The sequence below is a fragment of the Pogoniulus pusillus genome, chromosome 38 (assembly GCF_015220805.1).
Source record: "Pogoniulus pusillus isolate bPogPus1 chromosome 38, bPogPus1.pri, whole genome shotgun sequence".
NCBI classification, from domain to species: domain Eukaryota; kingdom Metazoa; phylum Chordata; class Aves; order Piciformes; family Lybiidae; genus Pogoniulus; species Pogoniulus pusillus.
Window position 1 is genome coordinate 4,130,492 of NC_087301.1, and position 20,588 is coordinate 4,151,079.

Genomic DNA, 20,588 nt, shown 5'->3' on the forward strand with positions numbered 1-20,588 from the left:
ACCCTGTGCTGGGCTGCAATAAGAGCAGTGTGGGCAGCAGGGCAAGGGAGGGGATTCTGCCCCTTTGCTCTGCCCTCCTCAGACCCCACCTGCAGTCCTGTGTGCAGTTCTGGAGTCCCCAGCACAAGGACATGGAACTGCTGGAGCCAGTCCAGAGGAGGCCACCAGGATGCTCAGAGGGTTGCAGCAGCTCTGCTCTGAGGACAGGCTGAGAGAGTTGGGGCTCTGCAGAATAGAAGGCTTGGAGGAGACCTTGGAGTGGCCTTCCAGTACCTGAAGGGGGCTTCGGGAGGGACTATTTACAAGGTCTTATAATGACAGGTCGAGGAGAAATGGGTTTAAACTGGCAGAGGGGAGACTGAAACTAGGTGTTAGAAAAGGGCTCTTTCCAGTGAGGGTGGTGAGACACTGGCACAGGTTGCCCAGGGAAGTTGTGGAGCACAGAATCACCCAATGTGATCTTCAGTTCTGTGCTTCACAACCTCCCTGGAGGTGTTCAAGTCCAGGTTGGATGAGGCCTTGAGCGACCTGTTCTAGCAGAAGGTGTCCCTGCCTATGGTGAGAGGTTGGAACTGGCTGATCTTTGAGGTCCCTTCCAACCTAAACCATTCTATGATTCTACAAAGACACTGCTAAGCAGAGATTCAAGAATCAGCCTCTGCATTTGCATTGTTGCTTTCCCCCACTGCTCTCAAACTCACACAACTCCAGTACCTGCAGCCGCTCCTGCTCTTTCTGTAGCATCTTCCTCAGAATCTCCACCTTTTGGTTATGGACAATATTATTTTCCTCCTAGAAAACATGGAAAGATTAAGAGTTGGGGTTTTTTTGGGAAGAAAACAGAATGAATATGCTCACTTTTCATCTGCTTCCTCATCTGTGCTCTGAAAGTCCTGGAAGAAACACCTGAGGTTTCTAAACCCCACCCTACATATTCTTTCCTACTTTGGAACACAGCTATCAACACTAAGCAAATCAACACATAAAAACAGTCAGACCACAAGTGTTTGCTTAGTTGCTTTCCCTACTCTTCCTTGCCACATGCCCATACACCTTACAACCTACTTTTGAACAGAAAACTCAGCACATCTGACATGGACTAGGCCAACACACAGCCTCACATCATGCAAAGTGCAGTCCAAGACGACCTGTAGTCAACCCCTCAACTGCAGCCCTATTATCTCAGATGGGGCTGGATATTTTTACATGCCAAAAGACTGTTTTCCCTGCTCACTGCAGAAAAGAGTCGTTGCATTTTACATGTAAAAAAAAACCCAGTCATTCCATGCCCACTGGGTAGCAGGACAAATATTCCCACTCCAACGTATGAGTTGTGCAAAACACTTCAAGAAATAAATATCCAAGAGTTCATTTTTGCCACTGCCAGGCTGGTTCTGTGGAAAAAGAGCTTTAAATCTTACCCCCACAAGCACTGGGCTAGTGATCCTCTCTGCATTTCCTGCTGTGCCAGGAGAATGGGGAGATGTCATGATGGGAGACATATGCCCAAATGCTGCCAGATCCACTTCAGAATCAACTAATGGAATCTGGGGCGACCCTGGTGGGCGCCCCTGAACAGTGAGAGCTACATAGGAGCCCGCTGCAGGGAGAAGAAGAAGAAGAAGTCACACTCCAAACACACTGACAGATTTCTCTGGCTGTCTTTTCATCCTAGAGACAAAGCTCAGGCTATTCTTGACCCACTCCTTCTTCAGAGATCACTGTCAGCTCTCTTTTTGGAAAACCAGATTTGATTTTTGGGTAATTCAAACACTTGAATCCTCCCTGGGGGTGTTCAAGGCCAGGTTGGATGAGCAACTTGAGCAACTAAACTTACTTGAGAGGTAAAGTTGAGCAACTAAATTTACTTGAGAGGTAAAGTTGAGCAACTAAATTTACTTGAGGTAAAGTTGAGCAACTAAATTTACTTGAGAGGTAAAGTTGAGCAACTAAATTTACTTGAGAGATAAACTTGAGCAACTAAATTTACTTGAGAGGTAAACTTGAGCAACTAAATTTACTTGAATGGTAAACTTGAGCAACTAAATTTACTTGAGAGGTGTCCCTGCCCATGGCAGGGAGCTTGGAGTAGATGATCAGACTCTGAGGTCACTTCCAAGCTGAGCCATTCTATGATTCTATAATCATCCTTTGATACGATCCTGGAATCAGCCTTGCAGGCAAAGTAATTTCTAGTCCATCAGGTTACAGTTATCAGGTTGCCTTTACAGTACACACACACTCATACCACAAAATGTACTGTGCTAAGGTGGAAGGAATCACTATTACCACTTTCCTGGTACAAGAAATATCAACCAAGAATGCCAGCATTTTGCAAGCATCACACAGTAACCTACTAAATGAAGAGTGCCTAAAGAGCTATGGGATTTAAAATGGAATCAAAAGATGGAAAGACACATAGGCAAGGTTTGATGGGAACTTCAAACATCAAGCTAAGGAGAAGCTTCAGAAGCATGCCTCAGCTCAAGTCTGGGATGTCAACATGGCCCAAGTTTCACTTCACTGTTTCATACACACCCTGTGCCACAGCATGGGCCCTGGTTAGACCTCATTGTTGTCACCTGATTGCTGAATTGGTCACTGGTCCTTTAAAATGTTGTCTTGCATGCTTTAAAGGAGCACAGTGACAGAAACAGCAACCTGCCCTTACTTACACTTGATCAGCTTTACCACCTCCAAATGGTTTGAGTGTGTTACCAGAGTGCCATTCACCTGGAGACAGGGAGGAAGCAAAAGTTAATAGTGTTCAGCTACTAATTTCCATCCAAAGGTACTCAAGCACTACAGAATAAGTACATGAAGAGTATTTTCCTTCCCCCTCCATCTCCATCACCATGTTTTTCAAGACACTAGCAACTAAACAGTTATCTTTCTAACAGTGAGAAGAGCTCTGCAAAAAATAAACCTATGCAAAGGAAACCAAGCAAGTGAACAAATAAAAAGCAATCCTCCTCTGGCTAGGCAGAAAAAACCTGAGGGCAGCTATTTAAATTCATTTATTTAAATGCCTAGCTGAAATCTCATCTCTTTCTGTGTCAGTAGCTGCAAAAACACAACAACATTTTGTAGCAATAGCTCAGGTAAGCTGTTTTTTTTTTAGTTACTGACTTGATTTCTTAGTTGTTTGAAAGAGAGAGCATAGACCTGAGGGCAGTTAGGGGACAAAAACATAACCCCAAAGGACTACTTACAGCTAATCACCAATAATTCTCTGCTCCTCTCCCCTCCCATTCTGTATTTTTGTAATACCTGAACTTGCTCATGAAGTTCTGCAATGGAAGTGATCTTCCCAACAAAAGTAACACCCAGCAGTGGGTTTCCAGTGGTTGCAGTTCTGCTATCCCCTGAACATGGAAACTTAGCCCCTTCCTCTATCCCACAGGTGAATACAAAGCTCACAGCAGATGGATCAATGACACTCTTTCAGGGGAAGGCAGCACTCAAAATAAAGGAGCCATGATTTGAATGCACTTACCTTGATAATTCTATCACCTGTTTGCACTCCAGCCCGCATGGCTGCTCCATCTAGAGAGGGAAGAAAGGATTCAGTTCCCCATTTCAACAGAACTGTTCAAAGCAAAAGAGGTTTAAAGCACTTCTGCAGTTCCACACAAAGCTCCTTCCTGCACTCACTCAAGCTTCCTCTGTTTCCAGCAGATAAAAATCTCTGAGTATCTAGACTGAAGCAGTTCTGTCCTCAGAATGCAGTGGCTACAAAACCCCACAAGCCCATGACGTTCCAAGCAGCCATGACTTCCTCTCAGATGCAAGAGCTCAGTTTGCACCAGATGACTGCATCCCAAGAGCGCAGCACCCTGTCCCTGCACATCTGCTCGGGAGCTACAGCCACCCCGTGTGTGAGGAGGGCAGCAGCAGTTTCTCCTGGAGCTCACACACGGCTCTTTGATTCCCAAGGAAGCTCTCCAGGCTGCTCCCTGGCAGCACACTCAGCTCAGGCTGCTCACCTTCCTTGACGGACTGCACGAAGACTGGATTGTCTCCGCTGACTGTCAGCCCAAATCCGTTCTCATCCCGCTGGATAACGACACACCGCTGAACAAGACCTGTATGGGAAAGGTGGGGAGAGGGCAGGAGAAAGAGGAGAAGAGAAATACAAAGAGACACAAGCTAGGCATCAGTCCAAAACCTTATCCTCCTAGATAATCACAGAGCACTGAATGAAACCGTACAGGACAACAGAGGGAAGAACACAGGAGAGACAGGAACAGGGCAGCAGTCCAGAAACAGACAGGAATGGCAAGACAGGTCAAGCTTATTGCTTCAGTTACACAAAACAGAGATCTCCAAGAGTAGAGATGCAGACAGCTCTGGCACATCAGACACAGCTTGAGGTACAAGCAGCTTTTAAAGAACAGCAGCTATGTGCATAAACCAATGAGCAGCATTTCCCTTTGTCTGCATTCATAGTTCTTCAGGGTATGGCAGAGGGCTGTCATGTTCCAGTACATCACTGAAGCCACCAAACAACTTTTACTATCTACTCTAAAAAAAACAAGTTATGAATCTCTCAGACTCACATCTGCAGCTTGGACTAGAGCAGATTTATTGATCAGAAAAAGTTCTCCCAATTCTCAGCAAGTCTCATCTGAGGGCACCTGCTGTTACAGATGAAAATACCACACAGGATCAGAACAGCAGCAGTGAAGAACAAGCCACACTATGTGGAACAGGACTTCTGAAATCATGGCCATGATTGTCACTGAGCTCCTGAATTACAGGGCCAGAATTCTAGGAGATGAGTTAGGGTCTGCTCTAACTCTGCTAACTCACACTGTGCTGTGTGACAAAGGCATCTTGTTTTGTTAGCTGCTGGTGGGATTGCTCAGCAAGTGACCACAAACCTGCTGCAGAGATGGTAGGGAGAGCATTTTGGAAAGGTGAAATGCTGTGCATGTCTCACCTGAAAACAAAGAAAGGGAAAGCCAAAGCAGGACAATGGCATAATCGTTGCACAGCACAGTCCTGGGAGTCACTGCCAAAAGCTTGCCACAATGGAGCTCTTATCTAGAAAAGTGACTTCAGGAGCAGAGAGCTGAAGCACCTCTGCTATGGAGACAGGCTGAAAGAATTGGGGCTGTTCAGCCTGGAGAAGAGAAGGCTCTGGAGAGATCTCATGGCTACATTTCAGTATCTGAAGGGGCCCTACAGGAAGGCTGAGCATGGGCTGCATAGAAGAGCTTGTGGTGACAGGATGAGAGGCAGTGGTTTGAAACTGGAGCAGGGGAGATTTAGGTTGGACATCAGGAGGAAGTTCTGCACAATGAGAGTGGGGAAATAGTGGAACAGGTTGGTGAGGGATGAGATTGAGACTCATCTGTGGAGATATTCAAAATCAGCCTTGCTTTGGCCCTGGGCAGCCTCCTCTATTTGGAGTTGCCCCACTGAATGCAGGAGGGTTGGACTAAGTGACCTTGGAGGGTCCTTCCAACCTGCTGCAACCTGTGAACTCTGCAAAATGCTTCAAAGATGGCTTTGAATTCAGCCAGCAGGGATTACCAGCTACCAAACACCAATCTCCTAACAGTTTGCTTCACTTTGGCATTTCTAAAGCCACCAGGCAAAATTCTCACACCAGCACCTCGAGAAGGAATTTGAGTTCTCCACAATCAGGTACTAAAGCTGCAGTGGTTTCCTTTAGTTTGGAGAGTGTAAAGGCAGTTGTGAAGATGCTGTCCCAGCAAGAGTGCTTCTTCTGGAATCACTTTTAAGGAATGAATTGTAACAAACTGTAGAGTCAGGCCCATGTCTAAAACTCCTGCTGCCCTGTTAGAGCTCCTTCCACTGCTCTGGAGCAGCTCCTAATGGAAGTGAGGAGCCTCAGTGAAAATACTCTCTGCCTACTCATGCCTGTTCTCCTTAAGTGTGATGAAAATGGGTGTGGGAGAGTTGCAAAAGGTTCCACTCCAGAACCTCTTGCAGCAGTCTGGTCACAGTATCACAGCCCAGTAATTCCCCTTCTGCCAGCAAAGCAGAAGCAAATTATGTTACACATCACAATCTACAGTCAGCTGATGGAGTGGATGCAAGGTGAAAGCAGGCAAGGAGAAAACAACCCCACCACCTTTCAGCCTCTGTTCATATGGTTAAGCAGAAGAAGATGCCTCTCCCTTCTGTACCTCCCATTTTTCTATATGACCAAGCTTCTTTAAGTCTCACTTCACAAGAATGATGCCCCAGGGTGGGGTGTGGGAAACAGAGCATATGCCATTTCGTACAAGCAGCTCGTTCTAAAGCCTGCTGCCAGATGCACAGCTTTTATGAGTAAGGCACTAACTAATCTCTTGACTCACAAGAACTGTCCCCATTTAAAGGCACAGCACACAGCTCTGTGTCCTCATTGCTCTTCCACTGAAGTGCTTTCCTTTCCCAGAGCCAATAAACCCTGGCTCTACTGATAAGCTTCCTCCTTGAGTGAAACTTATGCCAAAGCAGTGGCAATGCAGGAGGAACTTCCAGAGCATAATTTAAGTTCTAATAATAATCAACTTAAACTGTACTGGAAGAGGTTGCCCTGGGATGTAGTTGAAGACCCATCCCTGGAGACACCCAAGATCAGCTTTGATGTGGCCCCAGGCAGCCTGATCTATCTGGAGGTGACCCTGTTGACTGCAGAGGTGTTGGGACAAGATCACAGGATAAGGAGATCCTGCTCTGGGTGGGGAGGGGGGGTTGGACTAGATGATCTTTCAAGGTCTCCTCCAGCCCCTAAATTCTGTGATGCTATGTGTGTGTGACCCAAAGAGATCATTGAGTCCAACCCCCAAAGATGACCTCTGAGGGTCCCTTCTCAGGCAGTGCAATCTGTGAACCTGTTTCCCATCACAAGTCTCAACTTTGCTGAAGCTCTTTTCACTTCAGAACGGAGAGGCAATCAAAATTAGGACAACTTGAACCCACATTAGTCCATAATTGCTTTTCCTCCACATTTGTTCTCTTCAGACAAGAAGCAGACACTTAATCCTTGTCCTAGCACAATGTAAAAGGCTGGAATGAGGTCCACTTAGGCCAGCTGAGAGATACTATGCTTGAGAGAGACACACAACACTTCACAGTGATTTCACTGAAGTGATCTGAAGGTTTTCCAAAGACAACACTAGGACCTGCAGAACCAGATCAGCACTCTCTGGCTGAACCAGGCAGACTACAAAGAGCAGCCTTCAAGTGCTCCCTTTCTACTCTGCTGTGAGGAAAAACTAGCAGAGAACCTCTCCTGAACGTGTCATTTGCTCACTTTTGTTCCCTAAGTAAAATGCATTCAAGGTGAAATCTGCTTAGAGGGGCAATTTTAAGATCAGAGCAGCAATGCTTTCAGAACCCACACCCTCTACCTTCAACACCTTGTTAGATGCTCTGGACTGGATTGAAAGGGAAGCTACAAACCAATGGCACAAAAGGCAGAGCTGGCAATAGCTGTCACCATCACAGCAGGGTATCTCTGGAAGGGACTACTGACAAGGCCTGGTAGTGATAGGATAGGGGGGAGTGGATTGAAGCTTGAGGAGGAGATTTAGAGTGGAGTTTAGTGTGCTAGTTTGAAGCTAGCTGGAATGTATTGGTGAGAAGAACTAGATGGCAGGCTGTGAAAAGGAAACAGTGGTGATGTCTACTTCACTCATAGGCCTGCTGAGATGGATAAGAACAAAAGTACAGATAACACAGCTGCTGTCTGGGCTTTGGGCTGAACTTCTCTCTCTCTCTAACCTAACCTCTTGTCTGTGTGACTAATCCATCTGCCTCCTAACCCCCCCTGGCCGACCCTCAAAACTACCTTAAACATCTTGGGTAAGGTTGAGGGGTGGGAGGAAAGGTGGAAGGGCAGTTGTGAGCCCCTCCTGCGGGACTCAGGTTTCTGGGAGGACTGTTGTGTTTCTGTATTACCTTTTAACCTGTATATTTCTGTCTATAACTGTATATACAGAATCAACCAGGCTGGATGAGACCTCCAAGCTCATCCAGTCCAACCTAGCCCCCAGTCCTATCCAGTCATCTAGACTATGGCACTAAATGCCTCATTTATATTGTATATATCTGCCTGTACCTTGTGCTAAGCTGTAAATATAAAGCTTCATTTGATTTCCAGAGCCACTGAGTCTAGCCTGGGTGATGTCCCGAGTGTGCAGGGGCAGGGAACACCCAAACCATCACATTTAGGAAGAAGTTCTTTGGAGTGAGGATAGTGAGACACTGGAACAAGTTGCCAAGGGAGGTTGTGGATGCTTCCTGTCCACCCATGGAGTCGCTGATCTCTCAGGTCCCTTCCAACCTAAGCCACTCTCTAGACAAGAGATTCTTTACCTTGAACTGGAATTCATTCAGTCAAATAGGAAATTGCATTTCCCTAGCAGCACACAACCACTAGAGCAAGGCTTAGTTCTAAAAACCTGACTCATTGCAGAGAATGGAGACAAGATTTACATATCCCATAATACAAAGTAGCTTTTCCCCTGACCAAATCGTGTGGGACATGGCTTGGGAGGAGCTTTCTGAACTCTAACCTCCCTGGAGGCATGAGGCCACAATGGGAAAATGTAACTCAATAGTGTTGATTTGAAATGAATCATTCAATAAACAAAGCCAAGCTCCTTGGGATTTTGAGAATGTCCCAAACGTTTCACATCACTTGGGAAGTTCTCTTCCTATATTTTCAGAGGCCCTGCTCTTATAAATCACACTATCAAGAAGATAGGGGGAAAATATATACATAAATATAAATAGGAGAGTTCTCACAGGATGCAATTCTGAATTTCACTTGGAATCTCCTTAGCTCTTCATACCAAAGATCACAGCAGAAGCACTCTTCAGGTGGTCCCAAGGTCCCCTCCAACCTAAACCATTCTATGATGATTTTTCTACTAACCTGGTAACAGAAATCTTGTCAGGTCAGTGCAAAAACTTAGCTCCTCACACCAAAGACCACACCAGAAGCATTGTTCAGGTGGTCTCAAGGTCCCCTCCAATCTAAGCCATTCTGTGGTCTCAAGGTCCCCTCCAATCTAAGCCATTCTATGGTCTCAAGGTCCCCTCCCCTCCAACCTAAGCCATTCTATGATGATTTTCCACTAACCTGGTAACAGAAATCTTGTCAGATCAGTGTAAAAACTTAGCTCTTCACACCAAAGACCACACCAGAGGCATTGTTCAGGTGGTCCCAAGGTCCCCTCCAACCTAAGCCATTCTATGATGATTTTTCCACTAACCTGGTAACAGAAATCCTGTCAGATCAGTGTAAAAACTTAGCTCTTCACACCAAAGACCACACCAGAGGCATTGTTCAGGTGGTCTCAAGGTCCCCTCCAATCTAAGCCATTCTGTGGTCTCAAGGTCCTCTCCAACCTAAGCCAGTCTATGCTGATTTTTCCACTAACAGAAATCTTGTTAAGTCAGTGCAAAGGTCCCCTCCACCCTTAGCCATTCTATGATGATTTTTCCACTAACCTGGTAACAGAAATCTTGTCAAGTCAGTGCAAAAACTCTGGTTTTAAATCCATCTGAGCTATTGACTTGATAAAACCATTCAGAACAATGGCACTGAACAGTGTTCATAAACCAAGGGTTGGGAACCTCACTAGAAAAACAGCAGCATGGATTTGAACCATGATCAATAGGACTATCTGCTGCCATGGCAACCACACATTCAAGCCCTGTGGTCAAGTGCCCCTTGCACTACTGCCTGTTACAAGGGCACTGACGAGAGGCTTGCAAGAGTCCTTTCGTGATCTGGACCAACAGCAGACACAACATAAAGACACAAGGCCTGGGGACTGATGCAATAAGCTGAACAGGAAGAGTCAGCTTGATTTAAAAACACCTCAAGAGGTGTAAAAATGAGAGTTCAAAACAGAAGAGATTTTCAAATTTATCCCAGATTTGCATGGAATATGTGGGAGAGTTCCCTGAGAGGCTGTTCAGCCTGGAGAAGGCTCTAGGGAGACCTTAGAGCAGCCTTCTAGTACCTGAAAGGAGCTACAGGAGAGCTGGGGAGGGGCTTTTGACAAAGGGTTTGAAGAATGAGAGGGAATGGGTTGAGAAAGGCAGATTTAGGCTGGGGATTAGGAAGAAATTCTTTCCAGTGAGGGTGGTGAGATACTGGAACAGGTTGTGGATGTCCCCTCCTTGGTGATCTCCAAGGCCAGGCTCGATGAGGACTTGAGGTGTCCCTGGCCCATGGTGGGAGGCTGGGAGTAGATTATCTTTAAGGTTTGCTCCAGCCCAAACCATGCTATGAGTCTCTATGACACTGTGGAAGATGATGGCACTAAACAGTCTATTGCAGCTATCTAAAACTCCTCTCACCTCTCTCCTGAGCACCTGAGCTTGTTGAATACACAGATATGAGATGGGTGGGTTTATGGAGGAAAACATCACACTCCAAGTTTCATGTCTGTAGATCAGAACTATTTCCCTATCTAACCACTTGCTCCCCTTCCCAAGCCACTCACATACTTCAGGAAAGTTTGCTCTCTTGCTGCCTAACTAAGAATTTCAAGAGCTAAGAACAAACCTATACACAAAAGCCTCACCTCCCCTTTCTGCTGTCATTCAAGACTTTTCTCTTATCCCCTTTCCAAGGGGACAGAGCCAGCTAGCACCAGCTAGCACCTCAGTCCCCAGCAAGCAAACTATCAGCACAGCATTTCTACTTCTAGTTTTTCACATAGTTTGGTCCCATCCAAAGCAAACAGCAGACTTCTCTACACATACCACAGAACCTAGGAAAAGTAGACACAAAGGCAGGGCAAGGTCCAACACAGCAAGGGCCACAGGAAAGGAAGGATGAGTGGAAACTGCTCCCACAGATACTGGGCACGGATCGAGCATCTGCAGGAAACTTTGGGGGAAGTAAAGGCTTACATTAGGAAGTTATGTTTCTTTCTGCCACCCATGAAAAACTGGGACACTGCACAGACGCAGGGAGAAGTATAAACACAGATACATTCCATCAGGCAGACCAAATGTTTCCTGTAATTAACCTACAGCAGTTTGACAGCACCTCCAGAACATTATGGGTAAGCAGCACTAAGCAAAAAAACGCAGGTTCAGGGCTCTAATAAACCTGAGCTGTCACTTAGCAGCGTGGGGAGGAACAACACCAGGCAGCATTGCAGACTAAGGGTTGTCCTGCTAGAAAGCAGCTCCACGGAGAAAGACTTTGGAATCCTAGTGGACAGCAAGTTATCCATGGGACACCAATGAGCCCTTGTGGCCAACAGGGTCAATGGCATCCTGGGGTGCATCGAGAAAGTGTGGCCAGCAGGTAGGGCTAGGGAGGTTCCCTTCCCTCTCTGCTCTGCTGGAATACTGTGGCCAGTTTTGATGTCCCCAGTTCAAGAGAGACAGGGAACTGCTGGAGAGAGCCTAGTGGGAGGTGTCCCTGTCCATGAGGGAGCTGGGGGTGTGCAGCCTGGAGAAGAGGAGGCTCAGGAGTGATCTCATTGCTGTCTACAACGACCTGAAGGGAGGTTGTAGCCAGGTGGGGTTGGGCTCTGCTGCCAGGCAAGCAGCAACAGAACAAGGGGACACAGTCTCAAGTTGTGCCAGGGGAGGTCTAGGCTGGATGTTGTTAGGAAGTTGTTGCCATAGAGAGTGATTGGCATTGGAATGGGCTGCCCAGGGAGGTGGTAGAGTTGCCATCCCTGAAGGCTTCAAAAAGAGACTGGCTGGGGCACTTAGTGCCATGGTCTGGTTGACTGGACAGAGCTGGGTGCTAGGTTGGACTGGCTGAGCTTGGAGGTCTCTTCCAACCTGCTTGATTCTATGATTCTATGTCAGGAGGGTTGGAACTAGATCATCTTTGGAGCACTTTGCAAGCCAAACCATCCTATGAATCTATGAACAAAAGGGCTGATGCGAGCATGTCTGTGTTGGTTCAGAAGGAACTCGTCAGGGGTGGTGAGTTCTGGTTTTGGGGGTTATTTTTCTGCTGTTATTTATTAATGCTCCTTAGAAGCAGAGACACGTTGCTATCACTTTGTATTCCATAGGTGGTTTAAGAAGTTTGTCTAACAGCCATTTACAGCTGGCATTTCTGTTCTAGTGGAATGATGAAGCTGATAGTGGAGGAGTTACTGAATCTGCCCAAAGTCCCTTTGCCACAGCAGGTTATGCAGCAAGCAATTTTCTCAACAGAGGAGAAAAAAGAAATCAGAAGTATCACAGACTGTTTTACACATCAAGAAAAAGGACAGGAAAGGGGAAAAAAAAGGCAGCTCATGAACTGAAAAACATAAAAGGTAGCAGTAAGTGCCATGTAGAAGTAATGGCCATGTAGGAGTAAGTCAGTGGCTTTAAGAAGGCAGCAGGACTCAAAACAAGCTCCACCAAAATAGGAAAGCTTCATGACTTCCAGTTTCTGAGCACAAATACCATTAGGGATCAGAAGTTCAATGAGTCACTAACATAAAAGTTAATATGGAGAGAGTGCTCCAGTCTGGGAGGGCTGCTCCTACCCCAGACTCTTACACACCTGCTTGTTCAAGCCTCCAAGCCCACAGTATAGCAGGAATTATAGAATCAGTCAGTGTTGGAAGGGACCACAAGGCCAGTTCCAGCCATAATGCCAGGGGCAGGGACACCTAACACTAGATCAGGCTGGACACAGCCTCAGCCAGCCTGCCCATCTCCCTGGGCAACCCATTCCAGCCTCTCACCACTCTCATGCTCAATAACTTCTTCCTCACATCCACTCTGAATCTACCCATTTCCAGATTTGTTCCATTCCCCCCACTCCTATCACTACCTGACAGCGTAAGAAGTTCCTCCCCAGCTTTCTTGTAGCCCCCTTATGATACTGGAAGGCCACAAGAAGGTCACCTGGGAGCCTCCTCTTCTCCAGACTGAACAGCCCCAATTGCCTCAGTCTCTCCTTACAGCAGAGCAGCTCCAGCCCTGTGCTCATCCTTGTCGCCCTTCTATAGACACCTTTCAGCACCTCTATATCACTCTTGTCCCAGGGGCTCCAGAACTGGATGCAATACTCCACGTGGGGTCTCAGCAGTGCAGAGCAGAGGGGCAGGATCACTTTCCTCTCCCTGCTGCCCACACTTCTGCTGCAGCCCAGGCTCTGGTTGCTCTCTGGGCTGCCACAGCACACTGTCAGCTCAGACTGAGCTTCTCATCCACCAGCAGCCTCAAGTCCCTCTCCTCAGGGCTGCTGTTAAGCCAGTGACTGCTCAGCCTATATTAGTACTTGGGATTGCCTCGACCCAGATGCAGGACCTTGTTGTGTAAATAAGCAACAATAAAGGACTGCCAGGGGAGTTTCCCCCTCTTGAGAACAAAGAATGTTGAATGAAGTTCATTTCCTTGTATTTTTTTGAAATGACAGATACCTTTTTCCACTCCTGTGAAACATGACAAGGAACTGACAGGAGATCCTCTACAACTCACACAGAAAGATCAGCTGCTACCTCACCCAGATTAACCTCTGCAGCTACAGCAAAACATAAGATTTTTCTAGAATCAAAAAAAAAAAAAAAGAGCTCTGCTGGAGGCCAGCAGGAACTGCATCCTCCCACAATGCCAAACACACTCAGTGGCACAAAACCTCCAAGAGGAGCAGTTCCAGTAGGTTTTCCCAACTACCAACAGCTAACAGGAAAATCCAGCTGACAGCCTGTGCTTTCCAGCTCCAAGTTAGTTTCCAGCAACTACAAAAACTACAAGCTGACAGCAACATTGAAACCCACTCCCTGCTGCAGAGCCAACCATGCAGATCATGTAAAGGATTAAAAAATGAACAAGCCTTGGGTGCACAGACAGAAAGCAGGGAGCAGACTGCAAAGGTGCAAGGCTGCAGCAGCTGCTTTAGCTTACCATACGTCTCGGATCTACTCTCCTCCGAGCTAGACTTTGTCTTCTTGGAGGAGCTATCTGCACGAGAGCAGGAGAAAAGGAGAGAGAGATATAGAAAATATGGAGACCAAACATGAGAAAAAAAAAAAAACAAACTTCATGAAAAACACAGACTGATTTATTAGGTTAAATCGTGCAAAACATAAATAAGATGTGAACAAAACACAGGTGAAACACTTGGAATAAGGAGTGAATAATACGAGCGTGAAGACACAGGTAACACCACAAAGAAACTACTACAGGATCTAAGACATAACAAAAGAAGTTCTTTGCAATGAAGTACAGAAAGTATTGTGGATAAAAACCAGGCCAAGCCACTCTGGAAACGTTTATGTCCAGAGCAATTGCCATATGCATCCTGAATCCAGCCCTTCAGAAGGAAAAGGATGTTACGAAGGCTACAGCACAGAGTTCATCTATCAGAGCAGATCACAAGCACTGCAACAGTGGGACCAGGTAACAGCTCTCAAAATTGGAATGACTTTCATCAGATTGAGATGAGAGGACTCCTGAAGTTTGCTTCTGAAGAAAACAAACTCCTACAAGATAAGCTTACAGCCTGAGATCTATCCCAACTGGAAATAACTTTACATTACCTACTCCTACCTGAGGACAAAGGAAAATGAGACAAACACTAACTCAGGTATTTTTTTCACCCTCTTTTCCCCTTGCAGGACTTTATTGCATTTGTAAACTGCTACTAGAAGTCCATTTTAATTTGGTTTGTGCACACTAGGAAGCAGTCATGCAGCTAGTGGCAGAAGTCACGAATGGGATGGTTTAAAAAGATCAGCTTCAAACGTCCTGTGCAAACCCCCACATTCTACACCCTCTTCTACCTTTACATTCGACTCTCATCTCTTCCACAAGCCCCAGGGAAAAGACTGCCCTACACAGCAGAATGCACAGACATGAAAAAAGCACATTGCATGGGGCCAGGAGGCTCAGACAAGGGCCTATCATGCATTTCATGAACATACACAGTAGTCACTGGGTTAGTGTTTCAGAGAAAGAATGAAGTATCCCTGCATGCATCCTAATTTCCACGACAGGCTTACCAAGCTGACCCTAACTTAACCTTTTGCAAGGGTTAAAAAACAAATAAAAACTAGGAGAGAATATTCTTTAAAAATAGACATTTCTCTTAAAGCATATTATGGTGGAGAATATAAATCCACTTCAGAAGTAAGAGATGGGATCAAAATCCACTAAGGCTCAAAGAAAAGAATAATAAATCCAACAGGCATAGTGGCTGCAGTCGAGGCTAGAACATCTCCAATTTCACACTCCAACTAAAACACCTAATAGAGCTACTCACAACTAATTACAGTATCTGCCTACTGAAATTTCAGACTGATTTTTCTGCAAGAGGAAGTCATTCTAATTATTCACTGCCACCACTAATCTAGGTTTATTCTTGCCCAGTTAACAGCTGCTTTGTAGATCAGCGTCTCTAAATGCAAGTCTATATTCATTTAGGTGCCTGCATGCTTCAGAAAGGCTTTTGCCACTGCAGAACAATGCAACTCTGGAAGCCACTTCTGGTGACACATTCAAATAATTTCTGTTCCCAGCCCCAGCAAGTCTGGATTTCCCCCTGGGAAGCGTTAGGACACTACCTGTTGGATCAAAGTCGTGCGTGCTACTGCAGCGTTCAACCTTCTGCTTCTTGTCAGCTGGAGACTCTCTGCTCAGAATGCTGCCGTGTCTGTGTGGAACCAAAGCAGAGGATCAGAAAGGCAGGGGGGGGAGGTGGGGAAAGCACAGGAACAGGCTGCCCAGACAGGTTCTGGAGTCTCCTTCTCTGGACATACTCAAAACCATCTGGATGTGCTCCTGTGTGACCTGCTCTGGCAGGGGGAGTTGGACTCCATGATCTTTTGAGGTGCCTTTCAACCCCTTTGCCATTCTGTGATCCTGGTTACCATGCACAGAAGCATTGCACACTTGGAAATAACTACAGCTAGTTCTGTTTGCTGATGAGGAAGTGGGATGAAAAGACAGAAATTCAGTTCTCCTAAAAATGTATTTATTCCCAGACTGAATTAAAGTGGAAAAAAACAGGTATTATAGGGTAGAGATTAGTAGGGGAGGGTGGAGAGACATTGGAACAAGATACCCAGGGAGGCTGTGAATGTCCCCTCCCCAGAGGTGTTCAAGGCCAGGTTGGTAAGACCTTCAGCAACATGCTCTAGTGGGAGGTGTCCCTGCTCATGGCAGGGGTGTTGGGCCTGGATGATCCTTGAGGTCCCTTCCCACCCAACTAATTCTATGCTTTTTTTATTTGAAAAGCATTTCCCCTTTAAAAATGCTCTGTCACAACTTACAATACAGGTAAAACAGCAACTCACCTTGTAGGTTTTTTGAGAGGAAACCTGCAAAGAAGAAAGAAGAGAAAGTTTAATGATTTTATTACTTCATCCCTCTCTCTAATGGGTGTTGCATTCAATGTGTTTACACCCCAAATGCTGGCCAGCTCACACATGCAAATTGCCTAGGCAAGCATGCACTAATATGGCAAGTCTGAAACAAACAGGGGATGACACATTAGCCAGTGAAATTCAAATGTTGCCTGCCTGTTACTGAAAAGAATTACAGACACTTAGACACCTGCCATCTTTTAGATAACAGCTTCAAATCTAATTGAAACACAACAACTAACTTCAAATGAAAGACCTTCAGTTGTGTAAGACTTTGGAACCTATGGGTAAAGCAGCACAGAAGTTAATAAACTGAATCAACAGGTTGCATAGAGATTCCATGAAGAGCAGTAGTTTTTTTTCCTCCTCCTTCACAAGTGTTGCTTTCATCTCTGAAGTCTGGGAAATCCACTCTGCTCCAAATAAGGGACAAGAAAGCTAATGAAGCCTCTCCTCGTTCTGCTCTACCTGCAACAAGCAAACCTGTTTACGAGCAAAGTCATAGGATCATAAAATGGTTCAGGTTGGAAGAGACCTCAAAGATCATCCAGTTCCAACCCACTGCCATAGGCAAGGACACCTCCTACTATAACAGGTTGCTCAAAGTTCACTCTTGTGCTACTGTGGCTGGGTCAGCTCCTTCCTTACTTTCTGTCCAAAGATGAAGTGCAAATGGTTTTGTTTGAGGGCTAGACAACATCTTTCTATTTATATGGTGCTCACTGTCACTGCTTCTTTAGCAAGAGAACCCTGTAGGCACTGAAACCATCAGGACTTCTGTCTGTGCTCTGGCCTCCACAGTGAGCACAGAAGTGTCTTGGAGGGATGGCCAACAGCCCACAGCTCTCTGGGTCCTGCTAGGAGAGGGTTAAGCCATGCCAGCTCACACGGGACTCTCCAGGAGAATTCCCACCGCACCCACAGCTTTGGGTGTTGGATCCTGGTGCTCGCTCCCCTTGTGCTCCACCATATGCTGCTGTGGTGCAGCCCAGAGGCAGCTCCTGGAAGCTCTGGAGACACCAACTTCCTGCCTTTCTTTTCTCTCCAAAGCAAGCAGGGAGGGAGGGCCATGGTGGGGAAGCAGGCAGGCAGCAGGTCAGCGTCAGGGCCAAGCTTCTCAGGCACACACAGCAAATCTGTGCGCAGCCAAAGGGTTATGAGCTGGTGGCAATGACAGAGATGTGGTGGGACAGCTCACATGGCTGGAATGTGGGCAGGGCTGGTTCTGGCCTTTTTAGGAAAGACAGGTCAACAAGGCCAGGTGGTGGAGTTGCTCTTTATACCAGAGAGCAAGCAGAATGTACTGAGTTCTGTCCAGGGGCTGGGGAGGAGTCAGTTGAGTTTGCAGGTGGGAATTAAGAGGCAGAGTAGCATGGGTGATGCTGCTGTGGGTGTCTATTACAGGCTGCCTGATCTGGACAGGCACTGACAGCAGCCTCCCAATTGTAATGACAGGACAAGTGGTAATGGGTTTAAACTGGCAGAGGGGAGAGGGAAACTAGATGTTAGGATGTCACTTCTTTGCAGTGAGGCTGGTGAGACACTGGCACAGGTTGCCCAGGGAGGTTGTGCAACACAAAAGCACAGAATGTGACCAAAGATCACATTCTGTGCTTCTGTGCTCCACAACCTCCCTGGAGGTGTTCAAGGTCAGGTTGGATGAGGCCTTGAGGGAACTGTTCTAGTGAGAGGGGTCCCTGCCTATAGCAGGGGGTTGGAACTGGATGATCTCTGAGTCTCTTCTAAACAAAACCATTCTATGACTCTATGAATTGCAAGCCCTGGTTCTTATGGAGGATTTTTGCTGTCCAGATAGCTGCTGGAAGGCTTCCTCAGCCAGCCACAGTCCAGAAGGCTCCTCCAGTGCACTGATAACTTCTTGATGCAAATGGTGGATGAGGCAGCTAGGAGAAGAACACTGCTGGATCTCATACTCACTAACAAGTAGGGTCTGGTTGAAAGGGTAAGCTTGAGGGTGGGTGTTCTGCTGACAAGACAGAAAAAGACAGAGCTGCTGGATGCCTTCTTTGTGTCTGTGCTGCTGAAAGCCTTCCTCAGCCCACGGGTGCTGAAGGAGCTATGGAGCTGGGTCTCTTGAGCTTGAGGAAGACTTCAGAGTAGCCTCACTCATGTTTATAAAGATGTGAAGGGCAGTGTTGAGAGGATAGAGCCAGGCTCTGCCCAGTGGTGTCAGATGATAGGACAAGGGGCAATGGGCGCAAGTTGGAGGAGAGGAGGTTCCAGAGGAACAGAAGGAAAAGCTTTTCCCTCATGAGCATGACAGAGCCCTGAAGCAGGCTGCCCAGAGAGGTTGTGGAGTCTCCTTCTCTGGAGACAATCAAGATTCATCTGGGCACATTCCTGTGAGACCTTCTTTAGGTGATCCTGCCCTGTCAGGGGAGTTGGACTGGATGATCCTTCATGGCCCCTTCTGACCATGAGCCAGCAGTGTGCCCAGGTGGGCAGCAGAGCCAATGGCATCCTGGGCTGGCTCAGGAGCAGTGTGGCCAGCAGGACAAGGGAGGTTCTTCTGCCCCTGTGCTCAGCACTGCTCAGGCCACACCTGGAGTGCTGTGTCCAGTTCTGGGCTCCTCCATTCAAGAGAGATGTTGAGGTGCTGGAAGGTGTCCAGAGAAGGGCAGCAAGGCTGGGGAGGGGCCTGGAGCACAGCCCTGTGAGGAGAGGCTGAGGGAGCTGGGGGTGTGCAGCCTGAAGAGGAGGAGGCTCAAGGAAAAGCTCATTGCTGTCTGCAGCTCCCTGAAGGGAGGCTGTAGCCAGGTGGGGTTGGGCTTTTCTGCCAGGCAAACAGCAACAGAACAAGGGGACACAGCCTCAAGCTGTGCCAGGGCAGGTCTAGGCTGGATGTTGTTAGGAAGATGTTGGCAGAGAGAGTGATTGGCATTGGAATGGGCTGCCCAGGGAGGTGGTGGAGTGGCTGTGGCTGGAGGTGTCAAAGCAGAGCCTGGATGGGACACTTAGTGCCATGGTCTGGTTGATTGGCCAGGGCTGGGTGCTAGGTTGGACTGGCTGAGCTTGCAGGTCCCTTCCAACCTGGCTGATTCTATGATCCCTTCCCACCCTGTGCAGCTCCCCTCACTGTGCTATAGCCCCATAGAGAAACATCTTCCACCTACTACTGTAAACACCACACAAGCTGAGGGCACAGCAGGGTGTGGTTAACAGCTGGAGACTTGATTCCAAATCTAGCTGGCAGCTTTTGGCTGCACGATAAAACCCTGTAGACATTTTGGATGATAGCTGATGAACATCAGCACATTTTCAAACAAGTTGTTCCACTCTCCTGAGTACCAGGAACAATTAAAAGCCAAGTCACATTTTGTTTTTAAAAGACAGGGTCAAATAATTTCAGTCATTTAAATGCACCAAATGACTAAAAGTAAGGGGTGTTAGTCATGGTGCATGGGGAAAATGATTTACTGTACAGCCAAGGGAGGGAAATATGCCTCCAACTGGAAGCACTACTCCAACCTCTCTCTCCACCATGGGCAGGGACACCTCTTGACTAGACTTGGTTGCTCAAGGCCTCATCCAACCTGGCCTTCAACAGCCTCAGGGAGCAGGCATCCACAGCCTCTCTCAGCAGCCTATTCCAGAGTCTCACCACCTTCCTATTGAAGAACTTCTTCCTCAGCTCCAGTCTAACTCTGCTCTTCCTCAAACCATTCTCCCTTGTCCTGTCTCTAGACACCATCATCACAAGTCCTTCTGCAGCCCTCCTGGAGGATCCCTTCAGCTCTTGGAAGGTAGCTTTCTAAGGTCCCCCTGGAGCGTTCTCTTCTCCAGGCTGCACACCCCCAGCTCCCTCAGCCTGTCCTCACAGCAGAGCTGCTCCAGCCCTTGGCTCATCTTTGTGGCCTCCTCTGGACTCGCTCCAAGAGCTCTGTGTCCTTCTTCTGCTGGGGACACCAGGACTGGAGAGAGTACTGGAGATAGGGTCTCACCAGAGCAGAGTAAAGAAAGGGGCAGAGAAGTCAGCTCACACATGCATGCTCCATTCAGTACTGGACCACTGCCTAAAACCTACCTTGAAGCCACAACAGAGTTTTAAGACCTAATGTGTCAAAACACAGCAAAGTGAGGAAGGATTCCCAGCTTCCAAGAGTACAAAGCATTCCATTCTAGCCCAGGAGGTTGAAAATACATCTGACCATAAATAGCACAGCATTCAGATCACCATGTTGGGGATTTTTTCCCTCCCCTACTAAAATATTACCAGAATCCAAGTATTTGCTATCTCAAAAACTCATCAAAGAC

At 47.1% G+C, this 20,588-nt stretch overlaps 1 protein-coding gene across 3 annotated transcripts in view; it reads right to left on the reverse strand.

Annotated features, from left to right (window-relative positions):
* ARHGEF12 (Rho guanine nucleotide exchange factor 12) overlaps positions 1–20,588 on the reverse strand; it is an 84,687-nt gene that overhangs the window by 32,504 nt on the left and 31,595 nt on the right. For 2 of the 3 annotated variants that reach the window (XM_064173373.1, XM_064173371.1), the window contains exons 2-9: positions 16,245–16,268; positions 15,513–15,601; positions 13,855–13,911; positions 3,987–4,085; positions 3,497–3,546; positions 2,676–2,733; positions 1,422–1,600; positions 715–792 (exon numbers count right to left, since the gene is read on the reverse strand). In XM_064173373.1, coding sequence (XP_064029443.1) covers positions 715–792; positions 1,422–1,600; positions 2,676–2,733; positions 3,497–3,546; positions 3,987–4,085; positions 13,855–13,911; positions 15,513–15,601; positions 16,245–16,268 — 634 coding nt within the window. The remainder of the gene's footprint in view (positions 1–714; positions 793–1,421; positions 1,601–2,675; positions 2,734–3,496; positions 3,547–3,986; positions 4,086–13,854; positions 13,912–15,512; positions 15,602–16,244; positions 16,269–20,588) is intronic. The other variant, XM_064173372.1, reaches the window with a different exon arrangement.